Consider the following 20,993-nt stretch of genomic DNA (forward strand, 5'->3'; position numbering starts at 1 on the left):
GGCAGCAAAATTGTGTTTGTTTAAAAAAAAAAAAATCTAGACTGTGAACACACTTTACTGCTTCAGCTGAAGAACCCCAAGCCAAATAAAAAGAGCAAAATGAAAAGCTGCAACTGGTTACTTTCAAAGATAACATAAGAAGAATCAAATGCAACAGTTAGGAAGACAATCACCCCCCTTTTCAGAAATCATAATTCCTTCAAATAAAGAATGTGAACCATCTGCCATATTGAACTGATATTTATTTCAGGACATGCCATGTCAAAATAAAACAAAAGAGTCAATCCTTGCTTTAACAGTAATATGTATTATAAAAGCACTTTACAACTCCATCCCATCTTTGAGTATAAGTTACAGGGTATGTGGGCTAATGATTATCTGAAAGTATTTCTCTATTCAGATCCATAATCCAAGTGCTCTCCAAGTATTACAAGGTGACAGTAAGTGAGAAGAGGAGAAAGAGGAGGAGAAGGGGTCAGGTTTTCCCAGTTAAGGATTTTGTTGCAATGAGGAGGTGAGGAAGTGTGAAGTTATTTTTGTTGTCTTTTCATCTTTATACTGTGTTAATGCTTACAACATAAACTCAGCAGGCTTCTCCTGAGCTAGAACTCAGAATGTTTTCCCTGCAAACAATGTATTTACAAATGTGTTTATTAACTTACACAGCAATCTCACAATAACTAGTAAAGATTAAAAGGGTGTACTCCTAGTATATTTGTTTGCAACGTTTCAAGGGAAATACATATTGCCATGGTGATGAAGCTCTAAATACTCAACAAAACACCTAAAAATTCAAAGTTAAAAAAAAGGCAAAGAAATAAATATCACCAAAGAAAAAGATTAATTGTAGCTTAAATACAAAACTAAATTGCTAGTTAACTTATTTATATAGATCTAATAAAAAGCAAAAACAGCTCGAAAGACCCAACATTTTAGAAATGCTAAAAAATAAGGCATAAATCTGCATTATAGTGACTTTTATATTCATTCTCTCCTTTCCCTCTTAATGCAAGCTTTCTTTGATCTGCCTATAGGGGCTTGCAAGGAAATTATTTCCATATTCAAATTTGAACTCAAATGTACAGAGCAGAGGAGTATTTGCTATTCTGTGAGGGTTCTTTTGTTGGTAAACTTTAGATATCATTATGTCTACTAGCTACAACAGTTTTCTTCATGTTGTCAATTTATTTTTTTTCGGTTGGTTCTTAAAGGAAATTGATTTTTACAATGCCTTCTCTTCATAGCATTTTTTAGAAAAGAAACCCAAGTGAAATCTATTGCTTTAAAAGGTGTTGATTTTTTTTTTTAAAGACGATTAAAAAATTTGGGGAGAACTGTCTGAACTTTTATAAATTCTCCATGATGAAATAAATATTGAAAAACAGTTCTGAAGTACTTGGCTGCTTTTCTCTCCCAGAGTCTAGTAAAGCTCATGTGAAAGGGTTACCTGTTCTGGTCAGAAACATGTTTTATGCACCTTTACCTGTAAGCACTCAGTCAATTCATTAGGAATCATTTTGAAGACACAACAGAACCCTTTCCTCATTCAGGCACTGCCCATCATTAATAGCAATAGCTGAGTTCTGACCTCAAAGAAGGTCTAAGTAGTTTATATCAGTGCTCAAGAATAATTTTGGACATTGTGGCTCATGGCCTGGAGCCAATGGCATCTATAAAACTAAGGAAAATTCCAAAGGGCTTGGTTGGACTGCTGTTTGCCACCTCTTGTTTGTTTGGGGAGGGTATGAACAGGGAAAGGGAGAAGCAAGAGATAAGAAAAGCTGGGAGACAGAAAGAAGGTAGCAAATGCTGCTGTGAACACACTGCTCCTTGACAAGCCATACTCACACTGCTGAGATTTTCATCATTTTAAAGTACATTATCATAACATTAAAAAGGGAAAAAATGTTAAGAAAATGTATCATCCTCAAAGTTATCACGAATATGCTGAATTGTTTGGCTTTTAAAAAATATAAATAATGAAGACACTGACTTTTTTGTGCTTGTGAAGCTAATAGATCATCTCCACGAAACAGGCAGCAATGATGAATTGCAATACATTATTACTGAAGGGAAAAGGTTCAAGCCAATATTCACACTGCAGTCAATGAAAGAATATAGGGGCCAAAGCAGTGAGCTTCTGCAGAAGGGTTGAAGATGCCAGGGGAAGATTAGCAGGAACAGCCTCCTTCACTGACTGGTTGCTCCTGAGGCTTTTCCAGTTTTATGTCAATCACTGAAACAAAAGTTAAGGAGTCATATACAGAAAAGTACAATTCTAACTCTGCTGAACTCTGACATCTCTGGCAAGCCCTTTCTACTTGTATTTGACCTCAGACCTATTCAATCATTACTTTTTAGATATATGTATCTCTTATATGTAACAAGATTCAATGAAATGAGCCCTATTCATGGTAATCTATTCTGAGAAAATTATTCTGTATGAACAAGAAAACTATATGAAGATGATATTCCTTAAAGAATTATATATAATAAGAGTTTGACCATACCCTACAAAATAATTCAAATAAGGGGGAAAATTTATAATGTTACTCCAACTCAGTAGAATTTATATTAAAAGTAATAAAAATACTAAAGACTTGAAAAATATTAAACATTTAGAAATGTGAGTCACAGAATACAGTGTCATGAAGTCTTCAGCTTAATAAACTTGGCTTCATGTGAAAATATCCAATCAAAACTCTTAGAAATAACTGATTGGGCTGGAGAGATGGATGGCTCAGTGGTTAAGAGCACTGACTGCTTTCCCAGAGGACCTGGGTTTAATTCTCAGCACCCACATGGCAGCTCACAACTGTCTGTAACTCCGGTTCCAGGGGACTGGACACCCATGGCAAAACAACAATGCACATAAAATAAATTAAAAAAAAAAAAAAAGGAAATAACTGATCATAAGATGTGTTTTGTTATGTCCTGTTCTTACAATAAGACGCTACAACAGTTTCATTCTGAGTTATTTCTTGTGCCAAGTCTGGAAAAACCCAGAGTCAAAGGGATTTAAAATGCAACATCAGGAGACTGGGAGTCTTCAGTTAGTTTGCTTAATAAAAAGCAAGTGAGGAAGTCTGGAGATAAGTTTCAGCAGTTTAGGGTGCTTGCTACTCTTCAGAGGATCTGAGTTCAGTTCTGAGCACTCACACTGGGTGGCTCACAACTATCTATAACTCCAGCTCCAGGGGACCTGATGACCTCCTCTTCTGGCTTTTGTGGTTCTGCAAGCAATCTTAAAAAAAAAAAAAAAAAAAAAGAGAGCAAGAGGGATGGAGCTGCAGCTTTAGTTGGCAGAGTGCCTGCTCTGCAGGCAGGAAACCCCGGTAAAACCCCCGGTAACACATGAAGACATACTTAGCCAGTACATGCCTATAACCTTTATACTTGGAAGGTCAAGGGTCAGAAATTCTGGGGCTACCCTGAAATCAAGCCTGTCTCAAGATCAAAATAAGTAAATAAATAAAAAAAGAGCAAGTGAGCAAGCAACAAAATCTGAATTACAATAAGAAGCTAGGTCCATCTGGATAACTGGGCCTAATTTGCTACAGAAATCCTTTGAGTTTCTGTGCATCTAGGAAACCAATTTCTACATTCAAGATAATAGCCAACTGTGACAGTTAATCTTGATTGGCAACTTGACCAACTTCTTAACATCCAGGAGATGAACGTCTGAGTGTCTGTGAACATTTCCAGAGAGGTTTGAGGTGGAAAGACCCACACTGGATATGGATGACATAATTTCACAGGCTGGGGTCCTGGACTGAATAAATACCAGCATTTCCCTCTGCTTCCTGACTCAGAAGAACATGGCCAGCTGCCTCGCCCTCTTGAGTGAGTGACTCTGCTGCTGTATCTTCCCACTGCATCCTACAGCGAGGCAACACAAACCCTTCCATCCTTCCTGCTTTTGTCAGGTTGGTTTGTCCCAGCAACAAGTAAATAATAACTCACCTAAGTAAGGCTCCAAAGAGGAGTAGTAACAGTAAATTTTGTTTTTTGTTGTTTTTGTTTTGTTTTTTGAGAAAGAGTCTTTCTGCACAGACCTGGCTGTCCTGGAATTCACTGTGTGGATGGAGGCCTGCCTGCCTGCCTCTGCTGGGGTTAAAGATGTGTGCCACAATGCCTGGCTAGCCAGTAAACTTTCCTTAAGAAACAAAAAGGATACTGTCTTCTCGGCTTCTGTCCTGCGTGCTTTCCATTCCAGGTAAAGCTGCAGCAACACGTCGGAAAAGCTGTGGAAGAGAAAGTATTAAGATGATGACCACAGGATGGCAAGGAGAGGATGCAGCTTTTAGGTTAGAAGACAGCACCAAGAAGGCAAACTAACAGGCGGTGGTGGCACACGCCTTTAATCCCAGCACTCGGGAGGCAGAGCCAGGCGGATCTCTGTGAGTTCGAGGCCAGCCTGGGCTACCAAGTGAGTTCCAGGAAAGGTGCAAAGCTACACAGAGAAACCCTGTCTCAAAAAACCAAACCAAACCAAACCAACCAACCAAACAAACAAAAACACGAAAGAAGGCAAATTAAGGCCTTCAAGATAACTGTTAGTAAGGATTTATTACTGTCATCTTAGAGCTACTATACAGTGATAAAAAGTCAATTCATAAAAAAAGAATTATAAGTATACATACACCCAACATTAGCACACCAAAATATAAAATGTTTAACAGATCTGAAACAATATACAGTAACACAATAATAGGACAAGGGAAACTATGTTGTTGACATACACCAGATCTGCAGGACCAGAAAAGGCCATAGTGAATGCAGGGACATGAGGGATCTATTTTATTCCCCATCCCCCTTTCTTTTTTTTTGGTTTTTTGAGATAAGGTTTCTCTGTGTAACAGCTCTGGCTGTCCTTGAACTCACACGAGATCCTCCTGCCTCTGCCTCGAGTGCTGGGATCTAAGGCGTGCGCCACCACTGACCAGTCCCATCTCAATTTTCACCCCCAGGCCCAAACTCATCTAATATGTAATCCTTATCCTTATTCACCCAACGTCTCTCCCAACCTTACTAACTAAAATTAAAGTCTACTCCATACTACTTATGGTTGTTTATCCTTAACAGTTATTGAAGTCAATGGCTATAAACTATGAACTAGATAGTATGACTTCTGCACAGTGGTGTAAGCAAACAGCTACAGTTTCTAAGTCAATATCCTACTCAGGGAACAATACAGAGTTTACACCAGACACCCTGAGCTTCTGGACCACACACTCAATTCTAGCATATCCAAGTCCCATATGAATATTGCAAGTAATTCAACTGGAAGAATATAGAAAACAAACAAACCCATGAAACAAAATAATACCATTTGTAAAACCCCTAAGCAGTAAAACTATGGAAACCCAGATGGCATAACTCCTCTAAAAATTATTAACCCTATAGTAAATGGCAACTAGTAAAACCAGATGAAACCTCAGAGAACTCAATGTAAGATATTATGTTCAACATGCAAACAGCTGAACAAAATAGGTAAGGTGATGGATGATATAAAAGAGGGATTCAACAAAAAGATATACTGCTGTGAGATGTCTTTCTGTATGCTGGAAATATGTGTTGCTCTGATTGGTTGATAAATAAAGCTGTTTGGCCTATGGCAAGGCAGCTAAGAGGCAGGTGAGAAATCCAAGAGAGAGACAAGAAGAAGAAGGGAGAGGCAGAAAAGATGCCATTCCACTGTCCAGGGAGCAGCATGTAATGGCACACAGGTAAAGCAAAGAACACATGGTGACATATAGATTAATAGAAATGGGCTGAGTTCAGTTATAAGAGCTAGCTAGCAAGAAAATTGAGCCATAGGGCATGGCCATGCAATTTGTAATTGATATAAGCCTCTGTGTGTTTACTTGGGTCTGAGCGGCTATGGGACCAGGTGGGGCTGGAGGAAACCTTCCAAATGAAGAAAAACCAATCTGAAATGCTGGAAAAGTATAGTAAAAGTCAAATAAAAAGCTTCACGGAAAGTGTCAGTAATAGAATGGATCAAGGAGAGGACAGAATATCTGAGCTTGAAGAAAACAATGGAAACTCTAGAGTGCACACAAACTCATGGAGAATAAACAACATAACCGAACAATAAATGGGTTCTTGAAGAATTCAAACAATAAATAAAAAGAAGTATTCCTAGAATCAAATGAAAATGAAAACACAACATACCAAACCCTTGAGATACAACGAATGCAGTTCTAAGAAGGAAGTTTATAGCTCTAAGTGCCTACATTAAGAAATCAGAGACTCAAGTGACTTAATGATGCACCTTAAGCTCCAGAAAAAGAACAAGAAGCCAAATTCTAAATCAGCAGAGGGAAAGAAATCACTAAGATCAAGGCAGAAATTAATGAAAAGGGAAAGAACAAACAATGCAAAGAGTTGGTTTTTTTGAAAAGGTAAGACGCTGGGCATTGGTGGCATGCCTTTAATCCCAGCACTCAGGAGGCAGAGGCAGGTGGATCTCTGTGAGTTCGAGGCCAGCCTGGTCTATAGAGCAAGATCCAGGAAAGGCGCAAAGCTACACAAAGAAACCCTGTCTCGAAGAACAAAAAAAAAAAAAAAAAAAAAAAAAAAAAAAAAAAAGGAAAGAAAAGACAAACCTTTAGTCAAACTGACCAAAGGGAAGACCTTTGTAATTAGTAAAATTAGAGACGAAAAGGGAAAAGGGATTTGTTACAACAAATGTCAATGAAACTCAAAAAATTATTAAGTCTTACATAAAAAACATTCCACTACAATGGAAGAGCTAAAAGAAATGAGTAAATTTCTAGAAGCATATGACCTTCCAAAATTAAACCAAAATGAGACAATTTAAATAGATCTGTAACAAGCAGTGAGACTGAAGCAATAACTTATAATCTCCCAACTAGGCTGCTTAAACAAGGATTGAACAATTCCAAAAACAGCTGACATCACAATGTAGATGGGGAAAATCTTATTGGGCCCCACTCCTAGAAGAGCTATAAGCAATTAACAACTTCTGAAAGAGGGAGGATTAGTCTTCTCCAGAAATGAGCTCCCTAAAGGTTATCCAATACCAGGTAGTCAGCCCTAGAAACATATGTGCAAGTAACACTGAATGGACTCAGTAAACTGTATTTATATATTTAGTTGTTTTATATGTGCGATGGTTTGAATGAGAATGGCCCCCATAGTCTCATATATTTGAATGCTTGGTCTGTAGTTGGTGGAACTGTTTGGGAAGGATTAAGTGTTGTGGCCTTATTAGAGGAAGTGTGTCCCTGGGGGTGGGCTGTGGTTTCAAAAGCCCAGCCATTCCCACTTAGCTAGCTCTCTTTCTCTTGCTCAAGGATCAGATGTAAGGAAGTTCTCAGATACCGCTCTGACATCATGCCTGCCTGCCTGCCTGCCTGTTGCCATGTTCCCCGCCATGATGGTCACAGACTCACCTTCTGAAACTACAAGCAAGCCCCCAATTAAATGCTTTTTCTCCCCCCGCCCCCCAAGACAGGTTTCTTTATGTAGTCTTGGCTGTCCTGGAACTCACAGAGATCTGCCTGCCTCTGCTTCCCAAGTGCTGGGATTAAAGGCGTGTGCCACCATGCTCAGCCTAAATACTTGTGTTTATATCCATAGATTATTCATGCTGCTCTGAGCCTTGTTCACAAAATTTTTTTGCAGCTGGCAGTGGCTATAGTGGCTAATACAGAGACTAATAACTGGTCAAACTGCTGAGAATAAGCGTGTGAGTGCTCACTAACTCACCTCCACCCCCAAGGCTCAGTGAACATCTCAGAAAAGGGGTTGAAGGAATGCTGTGAATTGCTCTCTTCTTGATGTGATATGGCCTGTGCATCCATGAACTAACATTAACTGTGGGTGCCTAGATTTGTACAAGTACAAGCCAGTCAAAATCTCAGCATGGGTTGGGGAGGAGCTAACAAAGCCCCACTCTTAGCTGAGGAGCTATTCCCACCGATGGTTGTTGGGGACAGAGAATCCTCCCCACAACCTTTGGGGATGTGGTCACTGGTACTTTGCCATGCCTCTGCCTCCAAAGTTCTGGGATTAAAGGCATGCACCACCACTGTCCAGCTGCCTTTTGTAAAATTTAAATACCAGCAGTTTATAAAGAATGAAGTAATCAGAATGTACTTTTATAGCAAGCAAATACTAGTTTTCATGTATTAGTCTTGACTACCAAATTCTGAAATAAGGAAAATCCACATTTAAGACAATAAAGCAGGGATGTAGTGAGACTATGGGAAGTTCAAAACTTTACACTCAGAAATATTGCAATCATAATGAATTTGTTATTCTGTGTATAATCTGAATAGTTTGTAAATATTTTCTTTTTATAAAAACTATGCCAGTTTTTTTTCTCATTCTCTGAATTCTAATTGCTGTTGCTAAGGGAAATAAAACCTTATACTAAAGATTAGCTTACTAACAATTATTTTACATTTTCTTAATTTAGGATCAAACATTCACACTCAAAAAAAAACTTACCTGCTTTACATTGTATCCTGCTTTTGCACTGGTTTCAATAAACATAACGTTCAGCTCTTTGGCTTTCCTCTCTCCTTCTTCAATTGACACTTGCCTATAGAAAAAAAATTTTAAATGATAAATGCTTATTTATTCATTTGTTTTTTGAGACAGGGTTTCTCTTTGTAGTTCTGGAACTCCCTTGGTATACTGGGTTAGTCTCAAACTCAACTCACAGAAATCTGCCTGCCTCTGCCTCCCAAGTGCTAGGATTGATCAAAGGTATGTGCCACCACACCTGGCAACAAATTCTTATTTTTGAAATATGAAATCGTGAGATTATAAACAAAGTTCTACTGATGTTGGTTATATAAACAGCCATTAGTTTGAAAACTTAACTGTCTGTAGCGTTTGTGTGTATATTTATGTTCCACTGCCATACTGGGAACTGAACTTAAGAGTCTTTTTTTTTTTAAGACACTTTTTTTTTTAAGATTTATTTATTTGGGCTGGAGAGATGGCTCAGAGGTTAAGAGCACTGGCTGCTCTTCCAAAGGTTCTGAGTTCAATTCCCAGCAACCACATGGTGGCTCACTACCATCTGTAATGAGATCTGGTGCCCTCTTCTGGCCTGCAGGGATGTGTGCAGGCAGAACATTGTATACGTAATAAATAAATAAGTCTTTAAAAAAAAAAAAGATTTATTTATTTATTATGTATACAATGTTCTGTTTGCATGTATTTCTGCAGGCCAGAAGAGGGAGCCAGATCTCATTACAGATGGTTGTGAGCCACCATGTGGGTGCTGGGAATTGAACTCAGGACCTCTGGAAGAACAGCCAGTGCTCTTAACCTCTGAGCCATCTCTCCAGCCCAAGAGTCTTTTTTTTTTTTTTGAGACAGAGTTTCTCTGTGTAGTTTTGGTGCCTGTCCTGGATCTCAATTTGTAGACCAGGCTGGCCTTAAACTCACAGAGATCTGCCTGGCTCTGTCTCTCCAGAGCTGGAACTAAAGGTGTGCGCCACCACTACCCGGCAAACTTAGACTCTTAAACATGCTAGGCAAGAGCTATACAAATGAGCATATACAGCTTAATGACTTTTTTAAACTATATTTCATGTGTATAGGTGTTGTGCCTGCATGTATGTCTATTTGCCACATGCATGATTAGTACCTACGGAAGCTTTCAGAAGAGGGCATTGGAGCCCTTGGAGCTATAGCTACAAATGGTTGTGAGCATCATATGGGTCCTAGGTATTGAACCCAGGTCCTCTGGAAAGAGCGGCCAGTAGTCTTAACCTCTGAGCCACCTCTCCAGCCCCTTAATGACTTAAAAAGAAAAAAAGACAAGTGTCTCAGGGTAGGTGTGGTGCATGCCTTTAATCCCAGCACTCAGGAGGGAAGGCAAGAGTAGGCTGATCTCTGAGTTCTAGACCAGCCTGGTCTATAGAGTGAGCTCCAGGACAGCCAGGGCTACACAGAGAAACCTTTTCTCAAAAATAAAAAAATAAAAAATAAAGAAAGACAGAAAGACAGATAAACAGGGTCTCTTGTAGCCGAGGATGACCCTGAACTTCTGATCCTCTTGCCTCAAACCTCACAAGGTACTAGAATTATATGGACACACTGCCATGGCATTATACAGTGCCTTTGAGTGAACTCAGAGCTTTGTGCATGTTCCAAGTTAAGTCCTCTACGAACTTAAGTACATTGTCAGCCCCAATTTAACAATCTGTGTGTAGCTGGCAGTGGTGGCACACACCTTTAATCCCAGCACTCGGGAGGCAGAGCCAGGTGGATCTCTGAGTTTGAGGCCAGCCTGGTCTACAGAGCAAGATCCAGGACAGGCACCAAAACTACACAGAGAAACCCTGTCTGGGGGAAAAAAAAAATCTGTGTGTGTGTATATGTATGTGCAGGTGCTGGTGACTGTACCTGGGTGTATATGTGCCAAGATGAGAAAAGAACAAGTTATGCTTCCCTACAGTTATCTATTACAGGCGCCTGAACAGGGTCTCTCACTACTAGGCAGGCAGTCCTAGCAATCTTCTTGTCTTTGTGCCCCTAGTGTTGGAGTTAACAAGGCATGGATACATCTGGCTTTTTAAGTGCTAGGAATCTGAACTCAGGTCCTCATGCTTGCACAAGTGCTCTTTTTTAAAAAAATTAATCAATTTTACATCTTGACCACAGCCTCCCCTCTCTCCTCTCCTCCCACTGCCCGCCTCTGTATTTGCTCAGAAAGGGGCAGGACTCTCATGGCACACCAAGCTGCCTTGTAAGACCAAGCACTTCCCCTGTATTCAGGCTGGGCAAGGCAATCCAGCATGAGGATGAGGTTCCCAAGAGGCAAACCACCAGGGCCAGCCCCTGCTCCCATTGTTACGAGTCCCACAAATAGAGCAAGCTACACAACTGTCACATATAAGTAGAGGGTCTAGGTCAGTCCTATGCAAGGTGCTTTGGTTGTTGGTTCTGACTCTATGAGTTCCCATGAGCCAGGGTAGCCATTTCTGAGGGCTTTCCTCTGATGTTCCTGATACCCCCAACCCCCAGCTCCTACAATCCCTCCTCCCTCTCCTCAGCAGGACTTCCCGAGCTTGGCCCAATGTTTGGCTGTGGGTCTTTGAACCTGCCTCTATCAGTCAGTCACTGGACGAAGGCTCTCAGCTGACAGTCAGGGTAGTCACCAACCCGATCACAGGGGATGGCCTGTTTAGGCTATGCATCCACTGCTGCCAGGGGACTTAGCTGGGGCCACCATCATTGTAGGCTCCTGGAAGTTTCCTTACAGCAAGTGCTCTTATCCACCAAACTATCTCCCTAGCCCCATAAAACTAAGATTTACTTTACTCGTTTATTTTTACTTGGCTGAACTCTTTGGATGCTTTTGTTTAGAGGTAGAATCTCATGTATCCTTGGCTGGCCTAGAATTTATTAGCTCAAGATTTCTGATAAATGCTGGGATTACAGGCATATCTTAACACACCTGGTTTTAAGCAGTGCTGGGGACTCAAATGCAGGGCCTTGTGTATGTTAGGCAAGTACTCTACCAACTAAGTGATACCTTCAGCCCCAATCTTTTCATTTAAAAACCATTTGTCTGTGTACCTGTGTGGGCACACATGCGGAAATCAGTTCTCCCCTGTCCCCACTTGGACCCCAGGGATCAAACTCAGGTCATCCAGCTTATGGCAAGTGCCTTTACCTACTGAGCCATCACCAGCCTGCCCTTCTTTTCACCTTTAGAAAGTTAGTGATTGGGCTGCATGTGGTGGCTTATACCTATAATCCCAATTCTCAGGGAGGGAGGAAGATCCTGAGTTCAAGGTCAGCCTGGTCTATATGAGTGCTAGGCAAGCCTGGGTTTAAGAGTAACACCCTATCACAAATACACATCCAAAATAAATAAAACAAATCTTAAGAGGCTGGGATGTGGCTCAGTGGTAGAACACTTGTTTTACACACTGTCCTACATTTAGTACTGCCCAAAACAAAAACCATCTACAAAACAAAACCTGCTTTCCCCGCTTAATACCAAATCACAAAGGGGCTGGAGAGATGACTCAGTGGTTAAAGGGACTTGTTGATCTTGCCAGTGACCCAGGTTTGGTTCCTAGTACCCATATTGGGCAGCTCACAACTGTCTCTAACTCCAATGAGTCTGATGCCATCTTATGGTCTGGGTGGGCACCTGAACACATGCAGTAGGTACACACATACACATTAAAAAAAAAAAAAAAAACTTTAAAAATATTAAACCATATGCATTTAGCCTTGTGACTCTAAATTTTACATAAAAACTTTTCATGCCAATTTGCTGCTGTAATTTATGTAATGATTTACCAACTGTTAAAAATGTAAACTGTGTAGTCCAGGCTGGCCTCGAACTCACAGAGATCCGCCTGCCTCCGTGTGGTGGTGGCTCACGCCATTAATCTCAGTACTGAGGCTGAGGTGGGCAGATAGGTTTCTAAGTTTGAAGTCAGCCTGGTGGTCTACAAGAATAAGTTCCACGACAGCCAAAGCTACACAGAGAAACCCTATCTCAAAAGCAAACAATTTTTTTTTCCCAATTATACTACCAATTCTATTTCTGCTACTGGGCAGAAGTAGGCTTAACATCTCCACAATTCTTTATACACAGATCACATTCCAACATTTTAGTTAACAGCACAAGTTCATCACCTGAATTTCAATATTCAACTCACAAATGAGTAAGTAATAAATAGTAAAAGCTCCACTAATTAAACAGTGTGGTCAAGACTAAAGCAGAAAGAATATGCAAAAGACTACTTATGAATGCTGAAAGCCATGCACATGAATTCTACAGTGAATGTTAATACATTTTGCATCTTGTGACTTGAATGAGCTTTGCTCATTTGACTAAGGTGTTACAATCAAGCTATTCATACTCAGCTAAGCCTGGTGCAACCACACAATCAAAAACCCCACATCACTGAATTATAATAAAATTATATGAATGTTTCTAAGAAGACAAGTATGTGTTTTTAATTATTATGAATATTTTTTAAAGATAAGTTACTTGATGTAGTTTGCTCTTTAACAAAACACTGCTCCATTTATTAAACCTTAAGAAAACAGAAAATATTTGCTGGCTTCATTTGTAACAATTCTGTAAAAGAGCTGTTTATGGGCTTAGACAAAACAAATGTATCTCCCTTAAAAAGGGGGGGGTATAAAATGAAAGGTCTGCTTTTCAAAAACAATTTTTAGTAAACAAACATGCTGCTTAACATAGAAACCAAACATTCAGTTATTTCATACCTCTTATCAGCAAGATCTGTTTTATTTCCTACTAGCATGATGATGACATCACTTCCTCTTTCTGTTCTGACATCGTCAATCCATTTTGTAGTTTGCTGGAATGAGTTAACATCTGGCATTGAGAGTGGACAGAGGGATTAGTGTCATTGAAAATGCTACCCCAGTGAAGGACAACACTTCCCACAAACACTCTGAAAGAGGGAGGGGGACAGCACATTAAGACCCCATTTTTAATGTGCCTGCAACGTAACTCCATTTTATCTGATTACAACTGTCTAAATCTAAATGAGTCTGAAGAAGAAAAAAAAAATCCTCAAAGCTCATTTTAGAGAAAAGCTTTTTTTGGACAATAACCAAACTATTGTAAAGCACTACATAATTATAAAAACCAATGCTTTCTGACATCTAAAGACAGCTACAGCAGATAATATGGTGTTACATTGCCACAATGCTTTTTTTGATCACTTATACTAGTACATACCAAACATGACAAAGAAAGCATTTCAAAATGATGTCAGCCAGAAGTCCCAACACATCCAGAAAATTCCTGAAGGCTTTCAACACCACTGTGCTTGCACTGCTTCCTCAGTTTGTGATCACTTTAACCGCACTTAAAAAAATCCTTTCTGAGCTGGGCACGCCTTTAATCCCAACACTCCGGAGGGAGAGGCAGGCGGATCTCTGTGAGTTCGAGGCCAGCCTGGACTACAGAGTGAGTTCCAGGACAGGTTCCAAAGCTACACAAAGAAACCCTGTCTTGAGGAAAACAAACAAACAAAAACAAAAAAACCCACACAAACCAACCAACCAACCAACAAAAACAAAAACAAAACAAAAACCCTTTCTTCTGCCTCTACCTGCTTCTTCCTGGGATTAAAGGTGTGCCACGGAGCCTGGTTCTTACATTTGTTTTATATTAGAGTCTATGTGAAGTGACCTTAAGCTAATTAGTTTGATGTATCAGGCTCACTTCTAACAGAATTCATTCTTGTTAAGTATTCTAGCTAGAATACTTCAATATATTTTTTAGCAGCTAAAGTAACAAATTTATTAGTGTTTTAACCACATTCATGGAATTTCAGAAGAAAAATATGAAAAGCTTTGGTTAAAGTAAACACAAACACTTTAAAGCTACAAAACCAGCCAATGCATTATAATGAACATTATTTTTTTAAAAAAGTAGCAACCTAAAGTAAAGCTGCAAGAGGAGAAAGACTGCATACAGCACATATCCAAAAAAGTTAAGAAAAAAGGAAGAAAAATACATTGTGGAATATAATTTTCTTAGTTTTGCCACTGTAATTACTGTTTAGTAACTATGACTTTTGAGTGAATACACAAAAAATTTCTGGTAATATGACTAGCTGAAATCAGCTGCTTAGACATAACAGTTTTTTGTTGTTGTTGTTTTTCGAGACAGGGTTTCTCTGTGTAGCTTTGCGCCTTTCCTGGAACTCACTTGGTAGCCCAGGCTGGCCTCAAACTCACAGAGATCCTCCTGGCTCTGCCTCCCAAGTGCTGGGATTAAAGGCGTGCGCCACCACCGCCCGGCTAGACATGATAGTTTTACACAAGTCCAAGATGCTGTATAACCTTGTTTTTTCCCTATAAATTATGGACTAGTCTATGGAATGATGTTAAGTATTGCCTTACATGTGTAATAAGACAATTTACAAAGATAATTTCAACCAGAGAGCAGTAACCAATGCCCCATGGAAAATTTATAGTCACTTAAAGACCAAAAGGCATTCAGGTTTTGAAGAAAAGAAAAATACTGTTTCATTTCCCATTTAAATTTTTTCTTGGAGAGAAATGAAAGTTTAATTTGTTAGCAACAAAGAAAACCAGCCACAGAATCCACATATTCTAACAAAAATGACTAACAGAAAAATACACATTATGCTTCTCTGTTTTCTCTACGTAAGAGAATGAGTGGAAGAGGGAAGCAGAGAAAACGCTAGCTGGTGGAAACTTTACAAAGCCTCAAAAGAAGCCATGTAGGATCTAGAATACTTGGCAAGAAGCTTAAATACAGATTATCTTTGAAATCTGAGATAAACTAATGAATAATATTCCTTTAACTCTAATTATGGGATAGTTTATGGATAAGAAAACAGTACAGAAGCCTTGAAAAAAATTCAAAAGTAGATCCAAAAGACAGTTTCTGAAGGTGGAAACACTGGCATAGAGAAATAAAGCATATTGGTACAAACATGGAGGCAAGTATTTCTGACTTGGCTAGTCTGTGATACAGTTTGCTATGATAAAACATTTTACATGCCAGTAAGGAAAACAAGCACGAGACAAAACATGCATGCAGCTAAGCTAAAGGTTGAAAGAAGATTAGAAATGCATAATTCCCCCCACTCACTTGTGATATCATAAACAACAACTGCCACAGTGGAGTCACGAATGTAGCTAGGAATCAAGCTCCTGAACCGCTCTTGACCTGCTGTGTCCCATAATTGCAATCGCACCTAACAACAAAATCAGTCAAACAAGCAAGAAAAGTAAGAAAGGTCAACCTATTGCAGTATACCTACTTGTGATATCGTAAACTACTACGGCTGCAGCAGAGTCACGGATGTAACTGGGAATGAGGCTACGGAAACGTTCCTGACCCGCAGTATCCCACAGCTGCAGCCTGATCTGTGGGATGGGAAAAAATAAATAAAAACAAAAAACAAAACAAAAACCCGAAAAACTAACACTTAAAAAAAGGAATGATTTTTGTAATATGAGTAGTAGACAACTCATGTAGAGTTTTAATGCAGAGGAATGAAAACAACACAAAACTCATTTCTGAGGAGTGAGCAGTATTATGAAGTTGCTTGTTCTGAAGGTACAATACTGAAAATGCTTTGTGAAAGATTTCACACAATCAGAAACAGGGCTTTCACCGCTCCCTGAACTTTGAATCCCAGTGTCTTCCAAATGACAAAAAGTAGGGTTGATGTTCAAATACTGAGCATAAAAGAGATGAAGGTAAATGTTAACAAAAGCTATCAGATGACAGAGTAAAGAAAGGAAATGCTTCTCTGAAAACCTCTCTAAAGCTAAGATGTGTGTTTCCTGGGTCTGTGACTACTATGTGTATGCTTCTTCTACACACTTCTGCCCGGAACATTATGGATAATGGGGGAGGAGAAAGAAAAAAAGAGAATATATTTTTGCAATCTTACATAAAAATGCTTTATTTTTTTTCTGCCACATCCACATTATAGAAAATCCTAAAAATAAGTTTTCTTACCCAGACAAAGCAGTTTCCAAGCTCTCAAATTTTAAGAAAAGCTATATTATATATGAAAACATCCAAAAGGAAAGAAATGACATACTTCAGAAATAAGAAAAAATATTAGAGGTAATGTACTATTTTGGAGTTATTTTGGATACATAAAGTTATTCACTATTTAAGTGATGATAGGAATCTCTTTAAGGAGGAGTAGGCCAAAATATAATTTTCTTTATGGAACACTCAACAATAAGGAAAATAAAAATCTGACAGATAAATATGTATTTCCCCTATTTAACCACTCTGTTACATGTTCTACTCAGACGGTCTTTAAGTTCACAAATTATGAAACCTTTCTGAATAAACTGAGTGGTGCTCAAAAGATCCTCAGTGGTGCTCAAAAGATCTTTAGTAGCTCTAATTTCTTCATGAAAATTCCTTTAATTCTCTTATAAATTGATCTGCTGTTCTTCTCCTAAATCAAGACAGCAAAATAAACCTAGGGACATCAGGATTTTACAAATTTTGACTTTCTTCCTTTGGATATGAAATGAAAGAAATCAGAGTGCCAAAAACAACTCTGTAATAAATTTTTTCTCAAGATCTAATATTGATGATTTTGCTAAGCACTTTTGATAGTGACAATTACTGACTACCGCTGTGATTCTAGTTTTCCAGCCTGGAGTGTTGCAGAAAACTGCACACTCAAAACATTACTCACTGTTCGATCCTCCAAGTACATTGTTTTTGATAAGAAGTCAATGCCAATTGTTGCCTATAAAACAAAACAAAAGAGTTAGCAAGTGATAATAGCTTGGTTGTAGCCAACAGTTTAGGTTATAAATAGGATTTATGAATTTCAAAGAAATAATGAATATACACATAACCACACTTTAGCCAAGTGAGAACTTGCTCTGTGTTGGAGACTAATTACTTCGAGCCCTTTATGTGATCAACTCTCATCCTCATTCATTAAAGATAACTCATACTCATATTAAATTTTTCTCATTTTATAGAGAACAAGACAATGGGGACAATTTCTGGTATATTTTTACCAGAATATTCAAATATTTGAATACAATCTTAGTCTGAATAACCTAATGTTCCCAAGTCAAAATGGCTTTATCTGCCCCCACAGCAATTTTATGATATACTGTTGATGCAAATGTAACCATGCCTAAACTTCCCACATAATGGCTTGTTCTGGTGCTACAGAGAGCCAGAGACCCAGAAGTATGATTTTCAAAGGGACATGACTCTTCTAATATATAAATAATGTATTAAAGTAAGGAAAACAAATTTTCTCTTTATCATTCAATGCTAAGTATTTCCTGTGATCCAAATACAGTGCAAAATATTGTGTGCTTGGTTAAATAATAAAGAATTTCAAAAGGCAAAAACTAGAAAAGAAGTGGACAAGTTAAGGAAGTCTAAAATTAAACAGGAAGATAAATTAAAAATAACTGGGACATGGAGGCTGCAGTGACAGCTCAGCAGTTAAGAGCAGTTCTCTTGCAGGAAAGCAGGTTCAATTCCCAGCACTCACATGGCTCACAACCATCCATAACTCCAGTTCCAGGGGATCCAATGCCCTCTTCTGACCCCACGGGCACAAAGCATGCACGTGGTGCACAGACATAAAAGCAGGCAAAACACTCACATATAAAATAAAATGAATGAATCTAAAGGAAAAAGAGGAAAAAGGAAAGAAGTGGCTGCATGATGGCATGTCCCTCCCTGCTTCTGATCCACTGACAAGTGAACTGAACTAGTTAGTCCACTACAACTGTCCTGTCATGATGGCCTGAATCCTCTGACATCATAAACTGAAATTAATTCCCAATCTCAGACTTGGATGAATTCTCTATTAAAAAAAAATCTAGTATTACTTCTAGTTCCCTCCAAGATATTAAATATAATTTTTCAATAGACTTTGAAAGAAGCAAACTGAGTAAGGCTAGGACTATGGACAAGATCATTTATACTTTGTGTTTATATAACCATTTACACATTACTGAAATTATTGAAAGCACTTTTCCCCCTTTTTTTGGTTTCTCTGTGACAGGGTTTCTCTGTGACTGTCCTGGAATGGAACTCAAGAGATCCACCTGCCTCTGCCTCCCAACTGCTGAGATTAAAGTCATAAACCACCATCGCCCATAGAATGCACTTGTGTATCTGTGATTGCATGTAAATAAATGAACTTTTAAAAATACCTTAACCAATTCTTGTAACATTAAGAAATAAATTGAATAAATTGGCAAAAACAAAATACCTGATAGGTGTTGTCAAAACTGTCATACATGAATCTGGTGATCAAGGATGTCTTTCCAACTATAATAAAAGAGAGAGATTTGAACATATTTAATGCATTAGGTTCCCAGGCACTGCTCAAAGAATTGTAATTACATTGAATGGAAAATATATTCAATGGTTTCATCCAAAGTTTGCTGACAGGGCTTTCTCAATAACAGATAATGATCTTTTCATATTAAGGGCACAGGCAAAAGTATTTACCAAAAGTTGAGGAAAATGAAATAAAACAATCATGTTGATATTCCAAATTCACAAAAGCAAAAGCAGGTATTACTTGAACCCAATGGGAGAAGAAACAAACAATAAAACTCACAGCAGCTCATGCTCAATTTTAGTGACTCAAACGTGATCCATAGGAGTAAAAAGCACTGTAGGATAAATAGTCCTGAGATGGGTCATTAGGATCGGTCTTAGGACCCTAAGATTGTTAAAATGGCATGTGAAGCTGTTCTGAAACTCATCCAGAGCTCAGATCAGTTATGGCCTGGCAGATTCTGTTTCACTGGTAGGGAAATTACACTGGGATTACAAGCCTGTGCCACTGTGTCTGACTATAACTCAACTCAGCATTGGAATTTTTAGGAAAAGTGTCACTTAGACTGAGTACTGTTGAGTACTGGGAATTTCCTCACTAATGACTGCATTCTCCAAGAACAAGAACCACATCTAATTACTTTTCTATTTCTCCTGTCACGTCACATAGACTCTAATATAAAACAATTGTAAAAGCCAAGCTCAGGGGCACACACTTTTAATCCCAGGAAGAGGCAGGTAGATCTGTGAGTCAAGCTCAGCCTAGTCTACAATGTGAGTTCCAGACTAGCCAGGGTTACAAAATGAGACCCTGTCTCAAAAATCTCAAAGCAACAAAACAAAACGTAATAAATTCTTTAAGTTAGAAAGGAACCAGGTAAATAAGCTTCTCAAATGCTCCCTAAATTGTAAATATTTTGGGCAAGGGTTAAAAACCACTCAGTCACTGACATTTCAGTATGATTTTAAAAAGTGTTTTCTTTAAAAAAAAATATTATTTTAGCTTAAATTATGTATGTATGTACCTGTGCATGGGTAGGTGGGGGTACATATATACATAAGTGTGGGTGCCTATAAACGTTAAGGTGGCAAATCTACTAGGAACTGGAGTTAATAGTTGTGAACAGCCTGAAAAGGGTGCTGGGAACCTATGGTGATTATTTTATTTGTATTAAAATGTTATTTGTATGTTAATAAATAAAGTTGCCCGGGGGTCAGAGCTATTAGCAAGCCATAGGAAAGCAGGGCAGTGGTGGCGTACACTTGTAATCCCAGCACTTGGTAGGCAGAGCTGGGTAAGTCTCTGTGTGTTCAGGGATACAGCTATTATTGGACACACATGCCTTTAATCTCAATACCAAGCAAGGAAAACCTGGAGGCCTATACAGACAGGCTGTGATGAGGCGGTCATGTGGTTGGGTTTACAACCAATGAGAAGGCAGAACAGGAACACTATATAAAGACTTTAACACAGGGGTAGCTAGTTCGGAGAGGTAGAACCACTGCAGGAGGAAGGGTAAGGTTTTAGCTCTTAGCTCTGACCTCTTGGCTTTCTTCTTTGCATTGGTTCTGTGTTTCTTATTTAATAAGAAGGTTGGGTACATCTACAGGAACCAAACTCAAGTCCTCTACAAAAACATATGTATTCTTAACCTCTGAGACATCTTGCCAGCCTCAAGTTTTTATTCAATACAATTTTTAGAGACTGGATCTTGACTTTTTTTTTCTTTTTCTTTCTTTCTTTCTTTCTTTTTTTTTTTTCTTGGTTTTTAGAGATAGGGTTTCTTTGTGTAACAGTTCTAGCCTTCCTGGTACTCTCTCTGTGGACCAAACTGGCCTCAAACTCACAGAGATCCACCTACCTGCCTCTTCCTCCTGAGTGCTGGGATTAAAGGCATGTACCACCACTACCCAGCTTTTTTTTTTTTTTTTAAGATAGTTTTTTTTTTTCTTTTTCTTTTTAAAATATATATAGCTCTGGCTATCCTAGAATTCTCTCTGTAGACCAGGCTGGCCTAGAACTCAAAGAACTGCTTGCCTCTACCTTCTGAGTACTAGGATTAAAGGTGTGCATCATCATGCCCAACCAAATAAAGAATCCTTAACAGCATGTGTAAGATCTCAACATTCAATACAACAGAACACTCTGAGAGAAAAACAAACA

General features: G+C 38.7%; 1 protein-coding gene across 3 annotated transcripts in view; it reads right to left on the minus strand.

Annotated features, from left to right (window-relative positions):
• Positions 1-222: 222 nt before the first annotated feature.
• Rab6a (RAB6A, member RAS oncogene family) overlaps positions 223-20,993 on the minus strand; it is a 36,500-nt gene continuing 15,729 nt past the window's right edge. For 2 of the 3 annotated variants that reach the window (XM_059270465.1, XM_059270485.1), the window contains exons 2-8: positions 18,756-18,814; positions 17,202-17,255; positions 15,620-15,725; positions 13,249-13,360; positions 8,482-8,575; positions 4,178-4,244; positions 223-2,236 (exon numbers count right to left, since the gene is read on the minus strand). In XM_059270465.1, the coding sequence (XP_059126448.1) occupies positions 2,172-2,236; positions 4,178-4,244; positions 8,482-8,575; positions 13,249-13,360; positions 15,620-15,725; positions 17,202-17,255; positions 18,756-18,814 (557 nt within the window). In that variant the 3' untranslated portion in view covers positions 223-2,171. Of the gene's footprint in view, positions 2,237-4,177; positions 4,245-8,481; positions 8,576-13,248; positions 13,361-15,619; positions 15,726-15,791; positions 15,898-17,201; positions 17,256-18,755; positions 18,815-20,993 lie in introns of all 3 variants that reach the window. The other variant, XM_059270475.1, reaches the window with a different exon arrangement.

This window comes from Peromyscus eremicus, chromosome 1 (genome assembly GCF_949786415.1).
Source record: "Peromyscus eremicus chromosome 1, PerEre_H2_v1, whole genome shotgun sequence".
Classification (NCBI taxonomy): Eukaryota; Metazoa; Chordata; class Mammalia; order Rodentia; family Cricetidae; genus Peromyscus; species Peromyscus eremicus.